Below are 26,726 nucleotides of genomic sequence, written 5' to 3'. Positions count from 1 at the left end.
AATGATCAGACTGCCTCAAGCTGGCAGGAAGGCAACAATAACTCTTATAGCTAGGTGTTACAACAGTGGTGTGCAGAAGAGCACCTCTGAACACACAACACATTGAAACTTGAAGTTGATGGGCTACAGCAACAGAAGACCACAAGCATACACTCAGAGACCACTTAGTTAGGGACATTCTTAGTCACATTATCATTCTTACATGACTTAGATGTCATTTGTCAGAATCAGAATCAAGTTTTATATAACCGGCATATGCCATGAAATTTGTCTTTGGAGCAGCAGTACAATATATAGTGGTAATAAATATATATAATAGTTAAAATAAATTAACAACACAAAAATAGTAACAAAAAGGTAGTGAGGTAGTGTTCACAGGTTCAATGTCCATTTCAGAATTGGATGGCAGAGCAGTGGAAACTGTCCCTGAATCGCTGAGTGTGTGCCTTTAGGCTTCTGTACTTCCTACCTGACGGTGACAGTGATGGAAACAGGCGGTGATGCAGCCAGTTAGAATGCTCTCCACAGTACATCTGTAGAAATCTGGTGACATACCACAGTTCCTCAAACTCTAAAATGAAATATTTTCATTTCTGTCGTGGGCAAAGTACTGGAGAGTATAACATCGGTAGCTGAGCGAAGGGTGCTGAGTAGGCTACGGTCAATTATGGAAAACCCTGAACATCCTATACATAGCACCATCCAGAGACAGAGAAGCAGTTTCAGCGACAGGTTGCTATCGATGCAATGCTCCTCAGACAGGATGAAGAGGTCAATACTCCCCAATGCCATTAGGCTTTACAATTCAACCGCCAGGAGTAAGATATGTTAAAGTGCCGGGGTTGATTGTATTAATGTATTCAAGTAAACTACTTAAGAACTTTTTAAAAGCTATTATTAATGCTTTTTGAGAGAGTGATTTAGATGCATATCATATTTTTACTGAGTTAAGTATTGTATGTAATTAGTTTTGCTACAACAAGTGTATGGGACATTGGAAAAAATGTTGAATTTCCCCATGGGGATGAATAAAGTATCTATCTATCTATCTATATAGCTGCTGTTGTGCCTTCTTTGTAGCTGCATCAATACGTTGGGTCCAGGTTAGATCCTCAGAGACATTGACACCTCGGAACGTGAAATTGTTCACTCTCTCCACTTCTAATCCCTCCATGAGAATTGGTATGTGGTCCCTCATCTTGCCCTTTCTGAAGTCCACAATCAGTCAATATCGTCAGATGTTTTTTGTGTATTTTCCTGGTAATGTACAAAATCAACCTATGGACATCTGTAAAACTGGGACTCATTTGTTACAGAGGGATCTCCTGTAACAGGAGACAGAGCTATGACACAGTGAAACTGAAGAAGGCACTATTCTGAGTATGAGCATGGCAAACTGCGGATGACCAGAAGGGGACGTGTGAGATGCATCACGAATCCCTGCAAACTCAGCTATTCACTTGAGGACTTTGTAATGGTGTCGTTATTCCTAAAGGCAAATGATATTGTTGAAATTGGCACAGAACAGAGCAGTGGAATAATAAATGAACAGGCATGTGAAATGTTGGTGAATATATTGGTGCTACAAATCATCATGGAGGCATCACATCTTCTGAAATATTTGTGGTAATATTATTTTATGTATTGTATGTGAGTTGTATGTACTCTGTTGGGCATCTTGGTCTAGAGGAACATTGTTTCAGCATACATGCGTATGGTTGATTGACAGTAAACTTGAACTTGGTTTGACTTGATATCAGAGCAGACAGGAAACTTTGAAGGAGCATGATCATTTGATGTTATCAGAAGTGATTGAAGGATTTCAGCAAAGAATGTAATATGGAGAACTTTGCAACTGAGGAAGAATATAGGATTGCCACCGGCTAGAAAGTGCCAGGTAATATTGTGAGGCAGCTTTATTTTGGACCTCAGCTTGAGGTGCAAGCTAAGATTTTATTCAAGAAGGCCTGGTGGGCTTTGAATGGGTTCTGACAAAAACCAGGAGGCCTTGTGTGTGAGAAGGAGAAGAAAAAGGGAAAGCCAAAGGACTTGAGTGACAAAGGTAAGAGGCCCAGCCTCATGTATTTATACACATTTTAGTCCATATTTGTACTTTAACCTCAAATGTTATTTTCTGTATAATAGTGTATTCTTGTAAAAGTTGTACGTTGTTATTTTGGTGCATGTTGCACCAACACACCACAGCAAATCCCTAATACATTTAAATGTATGTGGCAAAGATCCTTAAAAGCTTTGTAATTATGAGCAATTTGATTTGTTTTGAATCAGTAACTTTAGCCACAGAATAATTAATTATGCAAAACTTTCTGCAAATTTATGCAAGTTTGCTGATGATACTAAGCTGGGTGGCAGTGTGACATGTGATGAGGATGTTAGGAGAATTCAGGGTGACTTGGATAGGCTGAGTGAGTGGGCAGATACTTGGCAGATAATGTTTAATGTGAATAAGTGTGAGGTTATCCACTTTGGGAGTAAGAACAGGAAGGCAGATTATTATCTGAACGGTGTAGAGTTAGGTGAGGGAGAAATACAAAGAGATCTAGGAGTACTTGTTCATCAGTCACTGAAGGTGAATGAGCAAGTGCAGCAGGCAGTGAAGAAGGCTAATGGAATGTTGGCCTTTATTACAAAAGGAATTGAGTACAAGAGCAAGGAAATTCTTTTGCATTTGTACAGGGCCCTGGTGAGACCACACCTGGAGTGTTGTGTACAGTTTTGGTCTCCAGGGTTAAGGAAGGACATCCTGGCTATAGAGGAAGTGCAGCGTAGATTCACGAGGTTAATTCCTGGGATGTCCGGACTGTCTTATGCAGAGAGGTTAGAGAGACTGGGCTTGTACACGCTGGAATTAAGGAGATTGAGAGGGGATCTGATTGCAACATATAAGATTATTAAGGGATTGGACAAGATAGAGGCAGGAAATATGTTCCAGATGCTGGGAGAGTCCAGTACCAGAGGGCATGGTTTGAGAATAAGGGGTAGTTCATTTAGGACAGAGTTAAGGAAAAACTTCTTCTCCCAGAGAGTTGTGGGGGTGTGGAATGCACTGACTTGGAAGGCAGTGGAGGCCAATTCTCTGGATGCTTTCAAGAAGGAGCTAGATAGGTATCATATGGATAGGGGAATCAAGGGATATGGGGACAAGGCAGGAACAGGGTATTGATAGTAGATGATCAGCCATGATCTCAGAATGGCGGTGCAGGCTTGAAGGGCCGAATGGTCTACTTCTGCACCTATTGTCTATTGTCTATTGAAATATTCAGAAAATCTGCTGAGATCAACAGAATTTCAAGGTTAATCATGATTCAGAGTTTAAGATATGTCTTTGTTCATTAAAAATGTACTGAAACAGGGTTGTTCTTTTTGTATTAATTATGTTCTCTAAATGACAACCAGAAGCCTGTGACTTCTTGTCTCATGCAATTTGACATGGGAATAACATAACACATTACTCTCCTGACCAAACTACTCTCTTGAACAGGCTAAATATCTGGGCTAAATATACCTCAGACATCCAATCAGGTTTCCAAAATTGCATTAATGGTAAACCACTCCTCCCAAACACTCACAAACAAGCACACACTCTCAACTTCCTACTGCAGAGAAAGCCAAAGTCAATATGTCTGCAAGTACCTCAGTTGGCAGTCATTTAACCAAATCATTTCAAAATAAGATTCTTTTTGAAAATTTCAGAGAACCAGCCAACACAGTGTATATACTCCGGGGGATCTTCCAAGGTCAGTATAATCGCCTAAGAAAGACTTATGAAAGTACCAGGTAACTGAACAAACTTGTCTTCTCTTTAGCAGGAGAATACCATTAACCAGTAACTCAGAGCAGATTCGATGGGCCGAATGGGCTAATACTGCTCATATGTCTTATGGTCAAATTCCTATCATCCAAGAGGGGCAAGAGACTTTGGCTCTCCTCCCCCTGACCCCAAATATTGTTGAAACTCACTTATCTCCCAACCCAATTGCATTTGGCCTTTTCCATTGGCTTCTCGGAACTGTTCTTATGGATTTGTGGCTCGCTGTCCAGAAAGGGACTCAAGCTTGGTATCAGACGGGGGTTCTCGAATCTTTATTTGCAATTATCCAGTCCTTTGTTTTCTCGGAATCTCTGAGTGTGCCCTGTCCTCTCTGAGCATCATTCCAAGCACTTTCAATAATTCAGGCAAAGCTTTAAATGTGACTAAATAAGCTTTAAGCAGAAATCCTATGAAAGCTTCCCATGAAATATGGTATGCCAAATCAGCAAATCAGATTCTTTCCCCCTTTTCTGTCTTGCTAATTGAAGGTAATTATTGGGATCCATCTGTCCAACATCCCTCTTTTACCTGGTTCCACCTACCACCCTGTGCCTCTATCAACCCCCTCCCTCCCCTCCACCTGGGCCATCTGCCCATTTTTGTTTCCTTGTCTGTTTCCATCTAACACCCAATGGACTGTCTTGGAACATACCCCTTCCCCACTTGGAATGAGTAGAGGAATGGCTGACAGGCAGGACGCAGCAAGTGGAAATAAAAGGCAGAAACCTTTTTTGGTTGGCTGCCAGTGACTAGTGGTGTTCCTCAGGGGTCAGTATTGGGACCACTACTTTTCACATTGTTCATCAATGGTTTAGATAATGGAATGATGACTTTGTGGCAAAGTTTGCAGATGATATGAAGATAGGTGGAGGGGTAGGTAGTGATGAGGAAGCAATGCGATTGCAGAAGGACTTAGACATATTGGAAAAAAAGTGTCAGATGGAATACAATGCTGAGAAATGTATGATAAAGGAACAAAAGGGCAGAGAAAATTCAAAACATCAGAGGTGCAAAGGGACTTAGGAGTCCTTGTGCAAGAATGCCAGAAGGTTAATTTACAGGTTGAGTCTGTGGTAAAACATTGCAAAAGGCAATGTTGGCATTCATTTCAAGGCAAATAGAATATAAAAACTGGAAGATAATGTTGAGGCTTTATAAGACACTGGTCAGGGAGTAGTGTCATTTAAAGCCTCAGCATTATCTCATGAGTATTGTCAACAGTTTTGGCCCCCATAGCTCGAAAGGACGTGTTGATGTTGGAGAGGTTCCAGAGGATAATTCTGGGAATGAATGGTCGACATATGAGGAGCATTTGGTGGCTTTGGGTCTGTACTCACTGGAATTTAGAAGAATGCAGGCGGATCTGATTAAAACCTACTGAATGTTGAAAGGACTAGATGAGGTGGATGTGGAGAGAATGTTTCCTATGGTGAGGGTGTCCAGAACTAGATGGCACAGCCTCAAAATTGAGGGGTGACTCTTTAGAACAGAGGTAAGGAGGAATTTTGTCAGCCAGAGAGTAGCGAATCTGTGGAATGCTCTGACACAGACAGCTGTGGAGGCCAAGACCGTGGGTATATTTAAAGCAAAAATTGATAGTTTCTTAATTGGTCAGGGCATCAAAGGTTGTGGCAAGAAGGCAGGTATATGGGGTTGAGTGGGATCTGGAATCAGCCACGATGGAATGGTGGAGCAGACACAATGGGCTGAATGGCCGATGTCTTATGGTCCTATTCCTCTATGATACTGATCAAATGATCAGTTTTACAGAAATACTGATGAAAGGATAGGTAGTGATCTTTGTACCATGGATTGCTCCATTGCTCTTCCTCAGAATAGTCCCATGGTTTTTTATTAATTGGATTGAAGGGAGGAAGCAACATCTCCCACAGGACATTGAATTTCAGTACTGCAACCAAACTTTGGGTTATTTTGCTCAAATCGCTGGATGGAAATAGCAGCAAGAGTGAAAATACTGCCAAGTAAGCAAAGACTTTCAAAGCATTTCTGTTCTGTTCACCAGCAAGAAAAAAGCAGGATGAAGTAAGCAAGACTGGAGATAAAGTGACTCTGTCTATTGAGGATATATCAGAAGATTTACAAAACTACTTTTTTCACTTCTTTTACACCTTTTTGTTTCAAATGTGGTTCCACTACAGTTGGACCCTGTGACCTACATTTTGATGGTGTGTTTCCCGGCTGATTGACTGATCTGGTGCTTGACTGGGTCCGAGAGGGTTCATTGAGGCTTTGAGTGAAATGTGCGGCCTCGAGGCCAATGAACTTGGCAAGCCCGTAATTGACTGCATTTCTTGTCGTTCTCACCGATTAAAGCGCCGAGGAAGATTGAAATCATCAAGGCAAGGGGGTGTTCTGTGACACCTACCAGCCTCTCACTCGCTACTGCTGGAGGGAGGTGTCTACGTGTGATGGTCTCTTTCTCCCTCCTTCTTGCTTAACGCTTTGGAAGTAAGATCCCTGCGTTGGAATGGCCTCTTTCCTTGATGTTGTTGGAGGATGGTGCCAGATTTCTAAGTCTTGGGCAAGGTGTAATCAATACATATTTATTGATTGGACTCTGTAGTTCACGTTATAATGTGGTTCTGGTTTTTGGTCGCTCTTTTTTTTGTTGCTACTTTGGGCAATTTTGATTGGGGGGCCTGCAGATAACAAACTGAGCCAAACTGAATATGCCTGAACTCTTTCAATTTTTGTGCTCTTTTTTCTGTGTTTTTCACTCCTATTTCTTTGTTGTTGCTGCTTGCACGATTTGTTTATTTTCCTGCATGATGGTGGAGGGAGCTGTAGATGTTTTTCTTAGAACGTGTTCCATGGTTTTCTTTGTTTCTTGGCTGTGAGGAAGACAAATCTCAGGCTTGTATACTGGATATGTACTTTGATAATAAATATACTTTGAATCTTTGAAGGAACTCTGCTCCCTTTCCCCAGATGGTAGATTTGACCTTCCTGTTCTACAAAAACAAATTGCACTTATATAGACATTGAACAAACAAAATCTTCCAAAATGCTCCACAAAAGTACAGTTAAAAAGAAGGGGACTGTTATTAAAAGCAGGGTTTGCTTATTAATTTAAAATCATGGAAGATATACTTTGAAGCATTTGAAGGGAGGGTATACATTTTTCTTTCTGTTGGAATAACCGGTTTTCTAAAGGATATTTTTTTTCCCTGGAATAACAAGGCCTTAAAGCTCTGTTTTTCTGTGCAATTTAATCTGCTTTAAGTGTTGATCTATTTCCTTTAGCCTCAGAATGATTACTTATTTAAATCTTATTATGTGAAGTATTCAGAAACTTCACTGAGAACTGGAATTGGTTTATTATTATCATATGTATGAGGTACAGTGGAAAGCCTGTTTTGTATACTGCTTATACAGATCAATTCATTACACAGTGCATTGAGGTAATGCAAGGTAAAATAAGAACAGAATGCAGAATAAAGTGTAACAGCTACAGAGAAGGTGCTGTGCAGGTTGACAAACTTAATGATAATCAAGAGTTCATGGTAAGTCTTTGAGCATTAAAAACATGCTGTCTTGTAGTTACCAAGCAGGGCTGGCTGATCTCTGTTAAAACACAGTTTAGAAGTGACAACACTTGGAGCCTGTGATTTCTTGTCATACGTAACCTGTCATGGGATCGCATATCCGCACTGCTTTCCCAACCAAAGTGCTTAATATAACAAGCCAGGGATAAAAATACTCAGGCATCCAATCTGATCTGCAAAATCATGCTAACGTTAAGCCACTCCCCCCAACACACTCACAAACAAACGTGCTCTAGCAACTCGCTGCTGCAGAGAAAGCCAAAGTAAACATGTCCAGCCATACCTCAGTTCACAGTCATTGCACTAAACCACTTGAGCGTAAGAGTCTTCCAGAAAGATTTGAAGAACCAGCGAACAAAAGAAAGGTTGTTTGGGGAATCCTCACCAGTCAAGGTCAGTACAAATACCACATGCCAATTTGTGATTTGACATTACTGCGCTACTGAACTAGTACCTTTTCCTTTGGAAAATTTTAATGTTGAAAGCCAGGTAAATACCACCTGGCACCTTGGGAGTTAGCCAGACTTGTTCTAAACTTAGGTCTCAGCTGACATTTCTGTGGTAGCAAATTTTGCTCTGGATCCAAAGGTGTAAGGTTTGATTGACTCTTCAGACTTCTGCATACAAATATGGGCTGACCTTCCAAGGGGGCTCTCCACTTTTCCTAGAGTCATCCTTTGGAAGGCAGGTTAAATTGAGAGGCTTTATTTTAAAGTAAGATCTTCCTTACTTTCAATGAAGCACAAGGGAATTCTTCCTGTAAATTTCCCCCATTCTCTTATTCTGGCTTCATCCCCCTTCCTTTCCGGCCCTGATGAAGAGACTTGGGCCAAAATGCTGACTTTTGAATAGATGCTGCCTGAGTCCCTTCAGTATTTTGTGTGTGTTACTCTGGAATTCCACTATTTGCATGATCTCTTGTGTTTATACAGATTATTTGGTCTTTATCACTTTAATCTAAGTGGGACCTCGTGAAAACTGGTTCCTGGGCTTCGTATGTTAAAATAGTGACTAAAATTGAATGTTATGCAATAGCTGTGTAACATTATACATTCTAAACTATAATTTATAAATACAAGATCTTCTTCCTTAGCAGATCTTTTTCAGTGAGATATGACTGGCTGATACAATATTGGATGGCTTCCACTTTAAGACCATTGTACCATGAGATATAGGAGCAGAAGTAGGTGATTTAGCCCATTGAGTCTGCTTCACCATTTCATCATGGCTGATCCATTTTTCCTCTCAGCTCCAATCACCTCACCGTCCCCCTATATCCCTTCATGCCTTGGCATATCAAGATTCTATCAGCCTCTGCCCTAAATATGCATAAAGACGTGCCCTCCACAGCTGCCTGTGGCAATGAATTCCACAGATTCACCTCTCTATGGGTAAAGAAATTCCTCCTTATCTCCGTTCTAAAAATACGCCCCCCTATTCTGAGGCTGCACACTTGATCTTAGACTCTCCCACAATAGGAAACATCCTCTCCACATCCACTCTTATCAAGGACTTTCACCATTCAATAGGTTTCAATTAGATCGCCCCTTATTCTTCTGAATTCTAGTGAATACAGCCCCAAGTATTCAAATGCTTTTCATGTGACACGCCATTCAAACCTGAAATCATTTTTGTGAACCTTATTTGAACCCTCTCTAGTTACAGCTCATCCTTTCTAAGATAAGGAGCTCAAAGCTGCTCACAATACTCCAAGTGAGTCCTCACCAGGGATTTATAAAGTCTCAACATTACATCCTTGCTTTTATAATTTAGTCTTCTTGAAAAGAATGTGAACATTGTATTTGCCTTCCTTAACCCAGACTCAACCTATAAATTAACTTTTAGGGAATCCAGCACAAGGACTCCCAAATTCCTTTGCACCTCAGGTTTTTCTCTGTACTTTTTCTCCATTTAGAAAACATTCTATCTTTTTATTTCTTCTACCAAAGTGCATGTCCATACACTCCCCAACAATGTATTTCATCTGCTACTTCTTTGCCCATTTACTTAATCTAAGTCCTTCTGCAGCCTCTCTACTTCCTCAAAACTATCTGCCCCTCCACCTATCTTCGTATTGTCTGAAAACTTTGCAATAAAGCCATCAATTCCATCATCCAAATCATTAACATTTAACTTAAAAACAATCAATCCCAACACAGATCCCTGTGGAACCAGAAAAGGCTCCCTTTATTCTCTCTTTACCTCTTGCTAATCAGCCACTGCTTTACCCATGTTAGTATCTTTCCTGTAATACCATGGGCTCGTAACTTGTTCAGCAGCCTCATGTGTAGCACCTTGTCAAAGGTCTTCTGAATATTCAAGTACACAACATCAATCAATTCTCCTTTGTCTACCCTGCTTGTTATTTCTTCAAAGAATTCCAACAGATTTGATAGGCAAGACCTTCCTTGAGCAAACCATACTGACTACAACTTATTTTATCATGTGCCTCTAAGTACCCTGAGACCACATCTATAACATTGAGTCCAATACCTTCCCAACCACTGAGGTCAGTCTAAATGGCTTATAATTTCTTTTTTTCTATCTCCCTCCCTTCTTGAACAGTGGATTGGCATTTACAATTTTCCGGTATTCTGGAACCATTCTAGAATCTAGTGATTCTCGAAAGATCATTACTAATGTCTCCAGAGTCGCTTCATCTGCCTCTTTCAGTACCCTGGGTGTTCACTATCAGATCCAGGTGATCTACCTATGTTCAGACCTTTCAGTTTCCCAAGAACCTTCTACCTAGTAATGGTACCTTCACACACTTCATCACCCGATGCCTGGAACTCCCGCTATACTGCCAGTGTCTTCCACAGTGAAGATTGTCCAGCATTTCCTTGTCCCCCATTAGTACCTCTCCAGCATTGTTTTCCGATGGTCCAATATTCACTCTCGCCTCCCTTTGATGGTTTATGTATCTGAAGAAACATTTGGTATCCTCTTTAATATTATTGGCGAGCTTACTTTCATATTCCATCTTTGCCTTCTAAATGACTTTTTTCGTTGCCTTCTGCTGTTTTTTAAAAGCTTCCCAATCCTGTAACTTCCCACTAATTTTTGCTTTGTTATATGCCCTCTCTTTGGCCTTTATGTTGGCTTTGACTTCTCTTGTTAGTCACAGTTGTGTCATCTTGCATTTAGAATGCTTCTTCCATTTTGGGATGCATACCCTGTGCCTTCCAAATTGCTTCCAGAAATTTCAGCCATTGCTGCTCTGCCATCTTACCTGCCAGTGTTCTTTTCCAGTCAATTCTGGCCAATTCCTCTCTCATGCCTCTGTAGTTCCCTTTACTCCACTGTAATACTGATAGGTATGACTTTAGCTTTTCCTTTTCAAATTTCAGGCTGAATTTGACTATATGATGATCTCTTGACCCTCAGGGTTCTTTTACCTTAAGCTCTCTAATCAATTCCATTTCATTGCAGAGCACCCAATCCAGAAAAGCTGACCCCCGTGTGAGCTCAGCCACGAGCTGCTCTAAAAATCCATCTCATAGGCATTCTAGAAATTGTTCCTCTTGGGATTAAACATAGCAACATATAACTAAGTGTCTCAGTGTTGTTGATAGATTGTTCAAAACTGCTACATCCTGATCCACAAGCTGGAGTCTTCCAGTAGATCCTTCTGGATCAACATAAAAGATATTTGAAGAACTCAGCAGATCAGGCAGCATCTATGGAGGGAAACGGACAGTGGATGTTTTGGATAAAGACTCTTCTTCAGGAGTTCCTCCAGCCTCTTATCTATTGCTCCAGATTCCAGCGTCTGTAGTCTCTTGTTTCTCCATTGTTTCATCTTGTTCTTTGCATCCAAACTTCATCTCTTTCTATCTTGATTATTCTTTCTCACCTCAACAAGTCCCTTTCCATCTCAAAAGGTGAAACATCCGTGTTATCTGTCACATTGACAGTTCCTGGTCCTAAATGCTTCATTTTTACCATGGTTCTCCAAGCCCTCTACACATCCATCCCACTGAGGATTGCCTGAGGGCTCTTCACTTATAGTCATAGAACACTACAGCACAGAAACAGGCTATTTGGCCCATCTACTCCATGCTGAACTATTCAGCTGCCTAGTCTTATCAACTTGCAACTTGACCATAGCCCTCCATACGCCTCTCATCCATGTACCTATTCAATTTTCTCTTTCATGTTGAAATTGAACCTGCATTCACCACACTCTTACCGCCCTCTGACCGAAGAAGTTCCTCCTCGTGTTCCCCTTCAACATTTCACCTTTCACCCTTAACCCATGACCTCTAGATCTAGCCTGACCCAACATCAGTGAAAAAAGCCTGCTTGAATTTACACGATCTATACCCGTCACAGTATGCCACGTTAGCGTAGCGGTTAGCTCTTAGTATCAGATTTTGAGTTTCAATTCCAGCGTCATCTGCAACGGGTCTATACGCCCTGCCCATAGAATGTGTGGGTTTTCCCTGGGTGCTGCAGTTTCCTCCCACAGTCCAAAGACGTATTGTGTAGATTAATTGCTCATTGTAAATTGCCCAAGGATTAGGTTAAGGTTAAATCTGGGTTGTCAGGGGTTGCAGGTGCAGCACAGCTCAAGGGGCTATTCTGTGCTGTATCAACATATTTGTAACCTCCATCAAATCTCCCCCTAAACAGAAACTCAGTCAGTCCCCCTCCACCCCTATACTCTGCTGGCTGGCTGTCAGGAAGATAATAGCCTGGTATTTTGTTTGGCATGCCACAGCATCATACCCCAGAAAATGGTGGGGAAACTGTCCTCGCTAGGTCTCAGCACCTCCCTCTACAATCGGATACTGGACATATTAACAGGAAGGTGACTGTCATTCTGTGTGGGCAGCAGCATCTCTTGTCCTTTTACAATGAACACTGGCGCTCCCGAAGGTTGTGTGCTCAGCCCACTGCTGTTCATACTGCTGACACAGGGCTGTATCACAGGATCCAGCTCAAACCATGTTATCAACTTTGCGGATGACTCAACAGTGGTTGGCCTTATCAAAGATGATGTTGAGACGGAGTATAGAGAGGAAGTGCAGCGGCTGGACGATTGGTGTGAGAAGAACAACCTAAGCCTGAATATGAAGAAGACAAAGGAAATCATTGTGGACTTCAGGAAGGTGCAGCCAACCCATCCCCCATGGTTCCTCCATAGACAGAGTTAAATGCACCAAGTTCCTGGGAGTACACATCACAGCTGACCTCACCTGGTCCCTTAACATCACCTCCCTGAACAAGAAGGCACAGCAGCTCCTCCATTTCCTAAGAAGATTGAGGCAACCAAGGCTCCTATAACCCCCCCCCCCACCACCGCACCAAATTAACTGTGTTTTACAGGAGCACCATTGAGAGCATCCTGACAAGTTGTGTCTCCATCTAGTATGGGAGCAGTCGAGCATCGGACCTGAAGTCCCTACAGAGGACTGTGAGAACAGCTGAGAAGATCATTGGGGTTACCCTACCATCCGTCGGGAACATTTATCAGGATCGCTACATACGTAGGACCCTTAACATTAACAATCCTACCCACCCATCTTGCATCCTCTTTGATGCTCTATCATCAGGCAAGAGATTCCAATGCATAAAAACAAGAACGATCAGGATGAGAAACAGTTTCTTCCCCCAGGCCATTAGGCTTTTGAACTCCCACGAAGTGTCACTGGTTAATCTGTTCCGTACTCAACAATATTTAATATAAATGCACTTTAGTTTGTTACCTATGTGTGATTCATCTGTAGATTTTATCCTTACCTTCTTAAGTTATCCTGTGTTATGTGTACTACTGTACTTTATACCCTGTGGTTCGAAGAAACATTTTGTTTCTATATCCATTATATATGTTACATACATGTATGTAGTTAAATGACAATAAACTTCACTTGTCACTTTTCCTCATTAATCTGATCTATTAACCTGATTCACTGCTGATGATGTGGTCTCCGTGTAGCAGGAATACTTGATGCAAACAGGATGATGGATTTTCAGAAAATTTCCTTTGAGCTCAGAGCTTCCGGCTGGCCTTCAGTTTAATTCTCCATCTCACTCCCTGTCTGACTTCTTTCTCTTTGGCCTCCCACACTATTCCAGTGAAGATCAGTTCAGCTTTCACTCTGGCACATTAGGGCCTTTACAACTCAATTGCAACTGACAAGCAAAAAATAACTTTGGACCCTGAAAACCTTTGTGCTGGAAACACCGAGAAGACAATCTGATGAAGGATTACCAATCTGCATGGGTTCCTGCTCCACAGATGCTGTCAGGTTATTTCCACCATTTTTGTTTGAACTGGATCATTGATTCAATGGTTTTGTGTCTGCAGAACTGAATTTCGCACTTTCAAATAATCAGCCACGCTGGAACTGTCTCTCACATTTCTAGCATTCCTTATAGAGGAGTATGAAAACCATGAGGGGCATTTATAGGACACACACAGCCGAGAGGATTAGAATATATAAACAAGTATGTAATACTGAGGCTTCATAAGGCTTTGGTCAGGCCACATTTGGAGCATTGTGAGCAGTATTAGGCTCCATATCTAAGGAAGAATGTGCTAGTATTGGAGAGTTTCCAGAGGCAGTTAACAGGTATAATCCTGGAAATGAAGAGATTATGTAGGAGGAGTGTTTGATGGCTTTAGCCTGCCCTCACTGGAGTTCAAAAGAATGGCAGGGGGTGGATCGCATTGAAGCCTACTGAATATTGAAAGGCCTGGATAGAGTGGACATGAAGAGGATGTTTGCAGTAATGGGATAGTCTAGGTCCAGAGGGCACAGCCTCAGAATAGAAGGATGTCCGTTTAGAAGAGAGACGTGTGGGGAATTTCTTTAGCCAAGGGGTGGTGAATTTGGAATTCATTGCCATGGACAGCTGAGGAGATCAAGTCATTGCAACTTGAAACTTGCATCCTTTTCCTAATGTTTTTTTGCATGTTTCATGAAAGTTTGTCATCCTGAATTGTTCATTCACTATCTCACTCCGCTAATACTATCTGACCAGCTGAATATTTCCAACATTTTCTGCGTTTATTTGTGGTGAGAACCCCTAACTCACACTGTAGTGAATTCTATTTATCCCCTCTGTAAATTCACCTGTTTAGAAATCACTTGTTCACTTAAATTACCACTATCACAGAATCATACAGGAAACGGGTCCTTCAGCCTATCATATCTGTGTCATCCCTCAGGTACATGCCTATACTAATCCTATTTTTCAGCTCTGAACCCTGTGCCTTGGTATGTGTAGAAGTAATAAATGTTCTGAAGGAACCTGCATTCACCAAGCTGACCACCTGGACATTCCACAGATTTCAGTGACCTCAAATACCCTCATAGGCTCCTGTCCTTTACTTTAAATGTGTATCTTTCCTCATGGAAAAAAAGTTTTTGGTCATTTTTCCCTATCATTGATCTCCTTAATTTTGTGTACCTTGAGCAGGTTCCTCATGAGCCTCAGAAAGAGTCTGTCCAGTCTCTCTTCATAATGGAAATAACCCATCCCAGCAAATATCATGGTGCACATCCTCTGCACCTTCGTCAGTGCAATCACATCAGTCCTGTAGTGTGGTGACCAAACCTGTGCTGCCCACTGCAGATTTTTATGAAGTTGTATGAATACCTCCTTAGTCTTAGGCTCACACGGTATTTCAGAAGCATGTGGACAACCAGTTTAAAGTTCAAAGGGCACAGCTTCGACCTCAGTGCAGCGAAGAGCAGAGTAAACGTCGTGGAGCAGCAAGCAGAACCGGCCCAATCCACGCTTCTGATCCTGACACCCTGCCTTTCAATCCATCTGGCCCGGTATTTAAATCTTCCAAACATCGGGTACTTTCTCACTCTAGGACCCAGGCCCTGTCCCATTGATATCCTTTGGACCTGGACCCCACTGCCATGTTTCAGCCCATACCCAACCTTTCCCAATCGGCCCGGCGCTTATATCAATCAAACCTCGCTCTTGGTTTAGAATTTGAATTCCAAAGCATAGTGGACTGTAATTGAGTGCTAGAAAATGTGATTAGTATCAGTAAGCATTTAGAGTCATACAGCATGGAAACAGGTCCTAATGGGCCATGCCGACAAAGATTCCCATCCAAGCTAGTCCCATTTGCCCACATTTGGCTCATATCCTTCTAAACATATCCTACCCATGTACCTATTCAATTGGCTTTTAAATGCGATCAATGTACCTACTTTAACCACTTCATCTGGCAGCTCATTCACACACTAACCACCCTCTGGATGAAAACGTTGCTGTGAAAAACTTGATGTCAACATAGACATGGTGGGACAAAGGTCTCTTTCAATACTGTATGAATCTTTGGTCAAAAAGTTTTGTCTTCTTCAAACCATAATTTTTGTTCTATTCCAAACATGAGAAGATCTGCAGATGCTGGAAATCCAAAGCAACACACACAAAACATTGGAGGAACTCAGTAGGCCTGGCAGAATCTGAATGTCTGAATACTTGCAGAATTTGCCCCACCCCCAGTCTCAGTCACCATTCTCCATTCCTGTTTCCCTCTCTCACCTAATCTCTTTACCTGCTTATCACCTCTCTCTGGTGCTTCCCTTTCTTCCATGGTCTTATAGCTTCTCCTAGCAGATTCCCTCTCTTCCAGTCCCCTATCTCTTTCACCAAACAACTCCAAACTCTTTACTTCACCCTTTCCCCCATCCCAGTTTCACCTATCACCTGCTATCTTGTACTTCTTCCTCCCCTCCTCGCACCTTCTTACTCTCACTCCTCATCTGTATTTCCCAGTCCTGATGAAGGGTCTTGGCCGGAAACGGTCGACTGTTTACTCTTTTCAATTTTTGTTCTATTCTTAGTTTTGGAAGAGTTATCAAAGCCTGCCTGAGTGTATTGACACTTGAATTGAGAACTGGGGCTCATTAGAGGATGTGACTGAGAAAAGCTAACAGTTTTGTGAAGGACGCCATGCACCCCTCACACAATCTCTTCTCCCTCCTGCTGTCTGGCAAAAGGTACCGAAACATTCGGGCTCTCATGACCAGACTGTGCAACAGTTTCTTCCCCTAAGCCATCAGACTCCTCAATACTCAGAGTCTAGACTGACATCTACATCATTATATTGTATAATCTACATTATTATATTGTAATTTGTCCTCTACTGTGCCTATTGCCTTGTTTATATAATTATTGTACTGCCCTGCACTGTTTTGTGCACTTTATGTAGTCCTGTGCAGGTCTGTAGTCTAGTGCAGTTTTTTATGTTGGCTTATGTAGTCTAGTGTAGCCTTGTGGTGTCTAGTGTAGTTTTGTGCTTCATGTAGCACCAGGGTCCTGGAGGAACGTTGTTTCATTTTTACTGTGTACTGTACCAGCAGTTTATGGTCGAAATGACAAAAAAACTTGACTTGACTTGAATGCTGTCAAAGAGGCTCTTAAAAGTGGACAGTGATATATGAAGGACGATGTGTACTGGGAAAAGAATTCCAGAGTGCAGGAATTAATTGGGAACGACTGTCCTGGATTTGATGGCATCAGGCAACTGTTACATAAACATGTTTTCACACTAACGTTAATAGTTTGCCACTACTTAACTCCTGGAACAAATGCAAGACGTAATATGTCCTATGAGCTTTGTACCTAATCCTTTCCTTTCAATATAACTCCTTGCTAGTCCATGTGGATTCCTTCTCCCTTCCCCTCCATTGAGCACATTCACATGGAGCGCTGCCTTGAGAAAGCAGTATCCATCATCACGTGCCCCGCCATCTAGGCCATGTTCTCTTCTTTCTGCTGCCGTCAAAAAGGAAGTACAGGATTTGATAGTTCACCACCAGTTTCAGGAACTGATATTACTCTTCAACCATCAGGCTCCTGAACCAGTGTGGATAGAATAGCTTAACTCTGAATGGATTACACAACCTACAGATTCACTTTCAAGGACTATGTGATTCATTTTCTCAGTATTACTTATTTATCATTATATGCACAATTTGTCTTCTTTTGCACATTGGTTATCAGTTTTTGTGTACACTTTTTTCATAAATTCTTTTGTATTTATTTACTTTCTTGTGAATGTCTGCAGGAAAATTAATCTCAAGTTAATATACGGTGACATGATGCAATTTAACAATAAAATTACTCTACTCTGTCCTGACTCAAGGCTCACTCAAGCGATTCTTGAACCACTTACCAGGGAAGAGTAGTTGGAATGGTTTCCCATTGCCTATCACATGGCTTTGATCTTTGAAATATTTTTTCAGATGTAAATGTCAACCAAGATCAAAATGTCCGGTGTGCTTTTGTGATGGGGTGAAGGAGAGGGAGCAACACATACTGAACTTGGACAGTATGTGGGGTACAATACTCAGAACCAGCGTTCAGCACTTAGTATTTTCAGAATAAACACTTCTTCTGATTTGAAATGGTAGAGCATGACTGAGCCAGTGCTGGTTCATACCAGATGCACAGATCCTGCTAAATGTAAAAGCAATTACGGTAGTTTGTGATGCAGCACCCATTTCTTGGCACAGACTTCATTGGGGCACGAACATTCACCCGATAGTCAAAATGCCAGAATTCTTGCCAAGCCTGACTCCTGTTAACATTCTGTAACAACAACGTCCAAGGAGCAGGAATTCTTGCAAAGCCTGACTCTTGTTAATGTTCTGTTCTGAACAACACTAAGATAAATGTTGGAATAAGATTACAAAGCAGATAAAAATATTTAACTTTATTACTGTGACCTTGGCTTTGAAAATTATCGCTTAGAAAGTTGGCAAGTTAAATTGTAAACTTAAGTGATTTTGTAGATGCTGGAAATCCAGAGCAACGTACACAAAGTTCTGGAGGAACTCAGCAGGTTAGGCAGCACCTATGGAGGTGAGTAAATGGTGAATATTTTAGGCTGAGACTGTTTATTAGGAAAGAATTTCACCAAGAAATTAAATTGTAAAGTGTATCAATTGCTGTATGAGGGACATAAATAAAGGTGGAAAATTAAGAACAGGAAGGTGAAGATTTAAAGTGAGAGGGAAAAATTTTAATACAAAGTTGAGCAACAACTTTTTTACACAAAGGGTGGTATGTGCTACCAGAGGAAGTGGTTAGGGTAGGTACTTTTAAAAGAGGATTGGACAGGTACATGGATTGGCAAGGTTTAGAAATGAATAGGCCACATGTTAACAAATGGGACTAGTTTAGATGGATTAACTTATTCAGCATGGACCAGTTGCGCTGAAGGGCCTTCATCTGTGCTGTGTAACTGTACAGCTTCTTCCCCAAGGCTGTGAGACTTCTGAACTCCTTGCCACTAGCCAGGTCTTATCACACATGAAGCACCAGTACCGTTACAGGATTTACTTTTTAACTTGCATCGTGAATGCACCTTATTGTGTGTTAATATACTAGTAATAATATTAGTTTCTGTGTTATGTGTGTGATTTATATATACTATGTTGTGCATCTCATTCCGGAGAAATGTTGTTTTGTTTGGAAATATACATGCGTACGGTTGAATGATAATAAACTGAACTTGAATTTGGACTTTAACTCTACGAATTTTAAATTGGTAAATCGCTTTATTATTGTCACATGCTCTGAGTTACAGTGAAAAACTTTGTTTTGCATGCTATCCACAGAGATCAATTCATCACATCAGCACACTGAGGTACTGCAAGGGAAAAGCAACAGCAGAATGCATAATGACAATTGTAGGAGCAAACTAAGAGGCCATTCGGCGTTGGTGTTCAAAATAATGGGCAATTTATTTTTTTTTTAAACTCTGCACACCGGGAGACCAGTGAAACCTGATCTACCTGAGAGTGAATTTGAAGCAGTTTTTTACATTCTCAGTTGGACCAGATTACCAGTAAGAATCCATTTTGATAATCGAATAGTAGCTACAGGAAGACTTACTAAGTAACACACTAGCTCCTGATTACAGTATAAAATGGTTATCCACAGGCCCAACAGCAAATCCAATTTTCTATTACAACAGTGGGTGCATAATTAACCAAGTTCCTGAAACTTGGACATCATCATGTCTGGATTCCATGTCTTTACTTCTGAGGTTCCCTGCAACCATATTGGTATAATGCACATCACATTATTAGTCCTCACTCTTCTTTCCCCGACAATAATATACTGTTGCAGTTGCAGAGAAAATGCAATTCAGGTAGTCAATAAGGCCATGATGAGGTTTTGAGGTCTTATCATAGAAGAGGCATGATCAATAGCAAGACACACATAATGCTGGATGAACAGCAGGCCAGGCAGCAAATTCTTTAGTTGGTACTCGCTTTTTTTGAATATTTTCATGCTACTTTTGAACGTTTTGCGCCTTGGCCCTGGAGAAATGCTGTCTCGTTCAGCTTTATATATTTACGGTTTGAATGATGATTAAACTTGATTTGATTGATTTTTTTCTGTGGGGAGAAATAAAGAGTCTAGGTTTCAGGCCAAGACCGTTCATCAGGACTGGGAAGGAAAGGGCTGAGGCCAGAATAGGAAGGTGGGGGGAGGGGGGAAATACAAGCTGACAGATGACAGATGAAATCAAATGAGTCGGAAGGTGATTTGGATGGGCCACAGGGATGGGGAGGTGTGCCAGAGAGAAGGAGCTGGGAGATAAAACATAAAAAAGAAGACATTTATAGGAGAGGACATTGAAATATGGAATAAAGGGATGGAAGAGGGGAACCAGAGGGAGGAGATGGGCAGGACATGAGGGTGGGACAAGAGAATAGAAAGGAATGAAGGTGTGATCAGAAGTTGAAATAGAAAAAGAGAGAAGGGGGTAGGGGAAAAAAGGAGAGGAATAATTACCAGAAATGAGAAAAATTGATACTCATGCCATCGAGTTGAAGGTTATCCTGACGGAATTTGAGTTGTTGCTCCTCCAATCTAAGTTTGGCCTCGTGGTGGCCATAGAGGAAACGAAGGACTAACGTGTTGGTATGAGAATGGGAAGTTGAATTGAAATGGCTAGCCACCGGGGTTGTGGCGGACGAAGAGAAGGTGCTCAGCAAAGCGGCCCTCAGATCTGTTTAGGATCTCACCGGTGTAGAGGAGGCCGTACTGAGAGCACTGGACAGAATAGGTGACCCCAGGAGACTCGTAGGTGAAGCACTGCCTCACCTGGAGGAACTATTAGGGGCCTGAATAGTGGTGAGGGAGGAGATGTGCAGGCAGGTATATCATTTTGATTCAATAGTGTTATAACAGCTGGATAGAAGCTGTACTAGAACCTGCTGGTGCACGCTTTTATATCTTTTGTCTGATGGGAGGAGGGAGAGGAGAGAATGACCGGGGTGTGTGGGTCTTTGATAACAGTAGCTGCTTTACTCTTGCAGTATGAAGTGTAGACGGAATCCATGGAGGGCAGCTTAGTTTTAACCATAAGCACTTACATCTTGCCGTTGGTGAAGTGGTTCACTGTTAGCATTCTGTAATCAAAGTTGCTGTTTAGATGGGTTACAATGCATATGGATTCTGATAAAGAATCCTCCAGAGGAGGTTCACAGGAGTGACCCCCAGAATGAAAGGGTTAATGCTTGATGGCTCTGGGAGTTTAGAAGAATGAGGAGGATCTCATTGAAACCTATTGTTACATACCCCGTAACTGGGTCATTTACCAGCAAAGTTTAACAGTATTTATTGATAAAAAGACACAAAATAATATCAATGCAAACATACAGATAATATACTTCATCAATACTAAATCTAAAAGCGCGGGTATAATAATAATCAATAAGAAATAGCTCTATCGTTGTCTAGGGGATAATGTATTGTCCGATGGAAATATAAAAGTCACTGTCATTCAAGCTGCAGCTCTTTGGTTGGAGAGAAAGACGGGTTAAAACTTGCCCATTCCTTTTATGATGTCAATCCTTCGAGAGTCGTTGGGAGTTGAGTTCCCCGTTGTTAGCTAAAAACCGTCTTTCCGCGGCAAAGGTCACCGATTCCGGGCAAATGGAAGCGGACGCACGTGGCCTTCCACCGGCTTTCGCTATTACGGGATCGCTAGCGTTTCTTCTGGTGCGTCTGAGGGGCTGTTCCCACAGACCCTCTTTTTATCTTGACTCACAGGGTCTCAGGTGTCAATCAGGTTGGGATGATGCAATCCCTCCACTGACCTCCTCCTTGGTTCATTGCCTGGGGCTTTGATGGCATCGTACAGGATTCAATACACAAGTCCGTCTCCAAGAGACAATAGCCGGTATCAATGGGTCCGCCTTTCGGAGGCCAGGACACAGTCCAACCCTTTTGTGGATTCTGCATGTCTTTCTCTCATTTCCTGTGTCCCCTGAACTGACTTAATAGTGATCTTGTGATTCTCACAAAGGAGGGGGCTACCCCACACCCTTCGGCCCCTCAGAGCTGTGGTACATTCATAACACTATCGAATATTGAAAAGCCTAGATAGAGTGGATGTGGAGAGGATGTTTTCTATAGTGAGTGAGTCTAGGACCAGAAGGCACAGCCTCAGAACAGAAGGATGTCCCTTTAGAACAGAGGGTAGTGAATCTGTGGAGGTCATTGCCACAGACAGCTGTGGAGGCCAAGTCACTGGATATATTTAAAGTGAAGGACAATAGGTTCTTGATTAGTAAAGGTATCAAAGGGTATGGGGAAAAGGCAGGAGAAAGGGATTGAGAAGGATAGTAAATCAGTTATTAAATGGCAGAGCAGATGGGCTGAATGGACTTATACGGTCATGATATACTTCTACGTTATGGTTTCATAGTTCAGTTTGTGGCGGTTCAAAGTTCAGATGAAGTAGAGGGTGTCGATGACAACTAGGCCCTGACAGAAAGAGGCTGGAGTTCCAATTGCCAAAAGAGAATTCACGGAACTCCTGGCAGGATATGAACCCCAGCCACAAATCTTACAAGTGGTTTGAAGTGCCGTGGGGAGACGGAGATTTAGGTACTGAATACAGGGCTTTCAGGAAAGAGTGAGTCATGTGTGAATCTGATCGTGCCTTGGTGCTGTACCACAAACTTGCTATAGATTCTGTTTACAAAAGGCTGTGGATTTCTGTGACAGCCTCCTTGTGCCATGAAATCAGTCTGTCAGACGAAGATCTATGAGCTCAGTTGTCTAAGTATAGCACCAGCAGCTGACGCACGCCAGCAAAGGGCCTCACAGTGGTAACTGCCTGCTGTGTTGTACAAGGTTAATGTTTTGCCTGCTGTTGCTGCAGACTGTGTTAGGAGCAGGAACAGATTTGAGTCATGGTGTTAGACGAAAGGATTTGTTGGATCACCAAGAACTGGAAGATTTGTTGCTTTCTTAATAACTTGAAGCACTTCTGAACAAAATTTTATAATAAATGCTTATTCAGTGAATATCTGGGGCTTGCATTTTAGATTTTTGGTTCAATGTGTGATGTTTACAGATGATTATTTTCTTGTTAATTACAACTTTATGCAAATTAATCAAATTTTGGTTTCTAAAATTATTCAGTTAAGCCTCATACTAGGGTATTCTGTTAAGTGTCCATGTCAAATGTGGTTATCTAAAATGTACAATATCTGTGTTTGTGAAAACTAGATTCTTCAAGTAAAATGCATGTATGACATTATAAACTATATGGCAAGGCAGCTTTATCTGTGTAAAAGGAACTAAGAATTATTTTTAAATTGGTCTTCAGGGGTGCATGTTCTTGCATTATGAGTTAAACCTGAAATATTTAAGGTCCACAAATACTGAGCTATATTTTGGAGCAGCAAGCAATCTGCTTGAGGAGCTCACTCTATGTCCACTCCTCTTTTTACCAGTATCTCCTCTCTCTACTCCTTAGTCCTGTTGCAGAGTTGTGAGCTGAAATGTCGATAGTACCTTTCCCCTCTCACAGATGCTGTTCAAGCAATGAGGTCCTCCAGCAGATTGTGTGTTGCTCCAGGTTCCTACATTTGTGAAGTTATCTTCTTGACAACATCCCATCTGTAAAACCTTCTCCAACATTGTATATCATAAGTGTTTGACTTAACTGATGTATTCTGTGATTTATCAACAAATGTAAAGCTGTATTTCAATTTGAACAGCACAGCACGTCATCTGAGGGAAACCACAAACATGCTCCCCAGATTTTTGAATTTTGCTCTGATTTACACAATTTCACTTCTTTTCTGAACTTAGTATCCCTTCAAGGCCCTTGCCTCTCTATTTATATTGTTACTTATTATTCTTCTGCACATATTTGACAAAACAAGTTGAAAAAATATGCTGACTTACCTTCAATGAATGTGAGAGAGAACAGTGAAAATTCCATTTTTTAGGGGCTGCTGTGTTCAAATTCAGCAAAGTATTTTGCTGTAAGTTAATACTGGGGATGGTTATAATCTTGGTTCGGTTGTATTTAGCTTATTGGTGGCTGAGTTGTTTTAAAAGGGACAGTGGATTGGGTTAAAGCATGAAGCCTGTTTGCACAAAATAGTGGTAAGTTGCTGTGTTGTTGTCCTTGTTAGCATGTGGTGGGAATTCCCAATTCTTAACATATTCCTCTGTGAATAATCTCATAGATGAGCCAACTAGAGGTGGATCATGCTATGGTCTGGAATGCAGCTGGTGTTGTCTTGGATATTGATTCAGGTTTGTTTTGTGTACACAGTTGCTCACTCTACTTTCTACTCAATCACAGAAAATGCTAAAGGAAAAAGACAGGTGCAATATACAGGGAATGATGTTGAGGAGCTGGTTGGTTGTCAATATGTTAACATAATTATCCCTGTTAAACTCCAACTGAAAATTGATTGAGGCCATTTTTCAAGAAAATGTTCCCAAATTTATGAAATTGATCTGAATCAGTTTCAGAACACTGCCTGTGGTTGATTTTGCACTAAACCAGCACTTGGGAACCTAGTACCTTTGTTATGAAGGAAAAAACTCTCTCACAGAAATCAGTGCAAACCTCATAATCCAAAGGGTGTTGAAGTTGGGGGTCAACTTGAAATGTAAAAGCTGAGATCACTTGGTTCTTAGAGGGGTTAAGGAATATGGAGCCAAGTGGCGAAATGGGATAGGGATGAAGATCAGTCATCAGGATGTTTCCCCATCCTTGTTCCTAGTCTGCTTTTATTACACTTGGTAGAATAAAGATTATTTTAAAACCTGAGCTGCAAACTTTAATGGTGAAAAATGCCTTGGTTTAACTTCCCAAGATGCATCATATTAAATTCCATCTGTCATTCCTTGGACAATTTACTCAGTTAATATGGATCTTCTTGTAATCTAAGATAACCTTCTTCACTTTCCAGCAATACTCTGAATTTTAGTGTCTTCTACAGACCTGATAGATGACAGGCCAGGTAGAACTGCTAGACATGGACCGAATGGGTTGAAAGGCTTGCATCCATGTTCTATGGCTCTACCTTAGATTTGATCTCTGTAAAGGAGGACAGGAAATAGTAGGTGGCGTCATCATTTGTTTTGTAAGCATCGAACCTCCAACTATCAAAATATGAGAGGTAAATTGATTTGTCTGTATTCTCACCAGGGAGATGTACTTAGGGGAATATGAGATGGAGGATCAGAGTATTATACTGGAGAATTGTTTCAAACTGCATTTCCTGTGAGACATTTATTCAGCAGATGTGTAGAATCTGGGAATCAAATTACAATTGTAGGCACCACAGTAGTATAGCGGTTAGTGCGACGCTATTACAGCTTGAGCTCAGAGTCTGTAAGAAGTTTATCTGTCCTTCCAGTGAGTGTGTGAGTTTCCTCTGGGTGCTCTGGTTTCCTCCCACATTCCAAAGATGTACTGGTTAGTAAGGTAATTGCTCATTGTAACTTCTCCTGTGATCAGGCTAGGGGTTAATTAGGTGGGTTGCTGGGCAGTGTGGAAATATAGTACGGGGGGGGCCTGTTACACACTTTATCTCTAAATAAAAAAATGTTTAAGTCAATGTTATAATTTTGAAAGCAAGTAGGTAAATTTGTTCGTCATTGCTAAGAAGAAAAGTAATTGGAACAGATTGTTCTGTACCTTGAGAACTTTGATAGAATTTACCAAAAGCCATTGGTGTCAGGACATATCCGTTTTAATTCCCTCTGTGATACCAGCAACTATCTTGATTTCATAGAAATAGAATCTCTAATTATAGTCACGTAAATGATCTTCAGGAAAATTGTTTCCACAACAATGCAAAAAGTAGAATGAAGTATTAATTGATGAATGTAGCAAGACTATTGAGATACCTGTATATTTATTGTTATCTACATATTTCGATTTAACTCAAGCATAAAATTAAATAATTTGTGCTGGCAGGTATATAATTAGTACTCTGATGAAAAAAATTGACATTAATTTGGCAGAAATAGTATATCATTTGAGGACTCAAGCCAGTACCTTATAAAAAGTATCTCATGATTGATACACGATATGATTTGTAAGATCTTAAAATAACTTCCTAAAAATGGAAAATTGAAGTTGTCACACTGATTACTTGTTTAATTCAATTATTGAATTATCCTGGTATGGGAGGAATGTTTTGTTAATTATTTTTTGTAAGCAAACCAATGCTCTTATCAGAGAGGTGATGTTATCCAATGGTAAAATAATCTCAAAAACTTACAGAAATATTCAGCAGGCCAAGTGACTTCCAGTGAAAGAAGAAAACAGAATTAATGTTTCAGATTACTAAGTAATGGAGTGGGGAGTTGGTGGGGAAAAGGACAGGCCTGTGATAGAGGAGGAAAATATAACAATAGGAATGTTTGAGTGTAAAGGGTAATGGGTCAAATAAAGGAACAAAAGACTAATGAGTGTATTATAAATCAAAATCTGTGTTAGTGCTTCTCTCACTACAGTCGCTTCCTGACCTGCTGAATATTTGCGGATTTCCAGCACTTTCAGTATTTTGTAGCATGTAATAGAAAAGCCTTTACCAGACCTTATGACCTCTTAAACTACTTATTATATTTTCAGTTTTCTTTTTTTTTCCAGGTTCTTGGGCTGACCGTTCACCTTTGCATGAGGCAGCCAGTCAAGGTCGCCTTCTGTCCCTCAAAACCTTGCTTGCACAGGTAACTGTCTAGTGTGCTGAGGACTGGATTGTATTCTGTAAGCCCTTGATTGTTAGATTCATAGCCATTAAAGTCTGAGTGATGTTTCCACTTGAAGGTAAATTTATACTATTTCTTGAGGTTTAAAGTTACCTTAATCCTAACCCTGGGATGAAGAAAAATGCAGAATATGACAGAGGCAATTTTCAGAAGCCAAATAAAGCATAGAACATAGAACAAACCAGCCCAGAACAGGCCTTTTGGCTACTGATATTGTGCCTAACTTTAACCTATGTACTCTTAGACCAGGGATTCCTAACCTTTTTAATGCCATGGACCCCTTCCATTAACCAAGG

The 26,726-nt window shown here is 41.1% G+C and overlaps 1 protein-coding gene across 6 annotated transcripts in view; it reads left to right on the top strand.

Annotated features, from left to right (window-relative positions):
- Positions 1-26,726, top strand: part of asb5b (ankyrin repeat and SOCS box containing 5b) — an 81,039-nt gene that overhangs the window by 18,602 nt on the left and 35,711 nt on the right. For 3 of the 6 annotated variants that reach the window (XR_012099214.1, XM_073048038.1, XM_073048036.1), the window contains exon 2: positions 26,312-26,391. Coding sequence is in view for 5 of the 6 variants with exons in the window: in XM_073048038.1 (XP_072904139.1) it covers positions 26,312-26,391 (80 nt within the window). In the remaining variant the exon portion in view is untranslated. Of the gene's footprint in view, positions 1-7,618; positions 7,792-22,196; positions 22,288-23,890; positions 23,956-26,311; positions 26,392-26,726 lie in introns of those variants that run through there. The other 3 variants (XM_073048037.1, XM_073048039.1, XM_073048040.1) reach the window with 3 other exon arrangements.

Source organism: Hemitrygon akajei, chromosome 6 (assembly GCF_048418815.1).
Source record: "Hemitrygon akajei chromosome 6, sHemAka1.3, whole genome shotgun sequence".
NCBI lineage: Eukaryota > Metazoa > Chordata > Chondrichthyes > Myliobatiformes > Dasyatidae > Hemitrygon > Hemitrygon akajei.
This window is presented reverse-complemented; position numbering and strand designations above follow the sequence as displayed.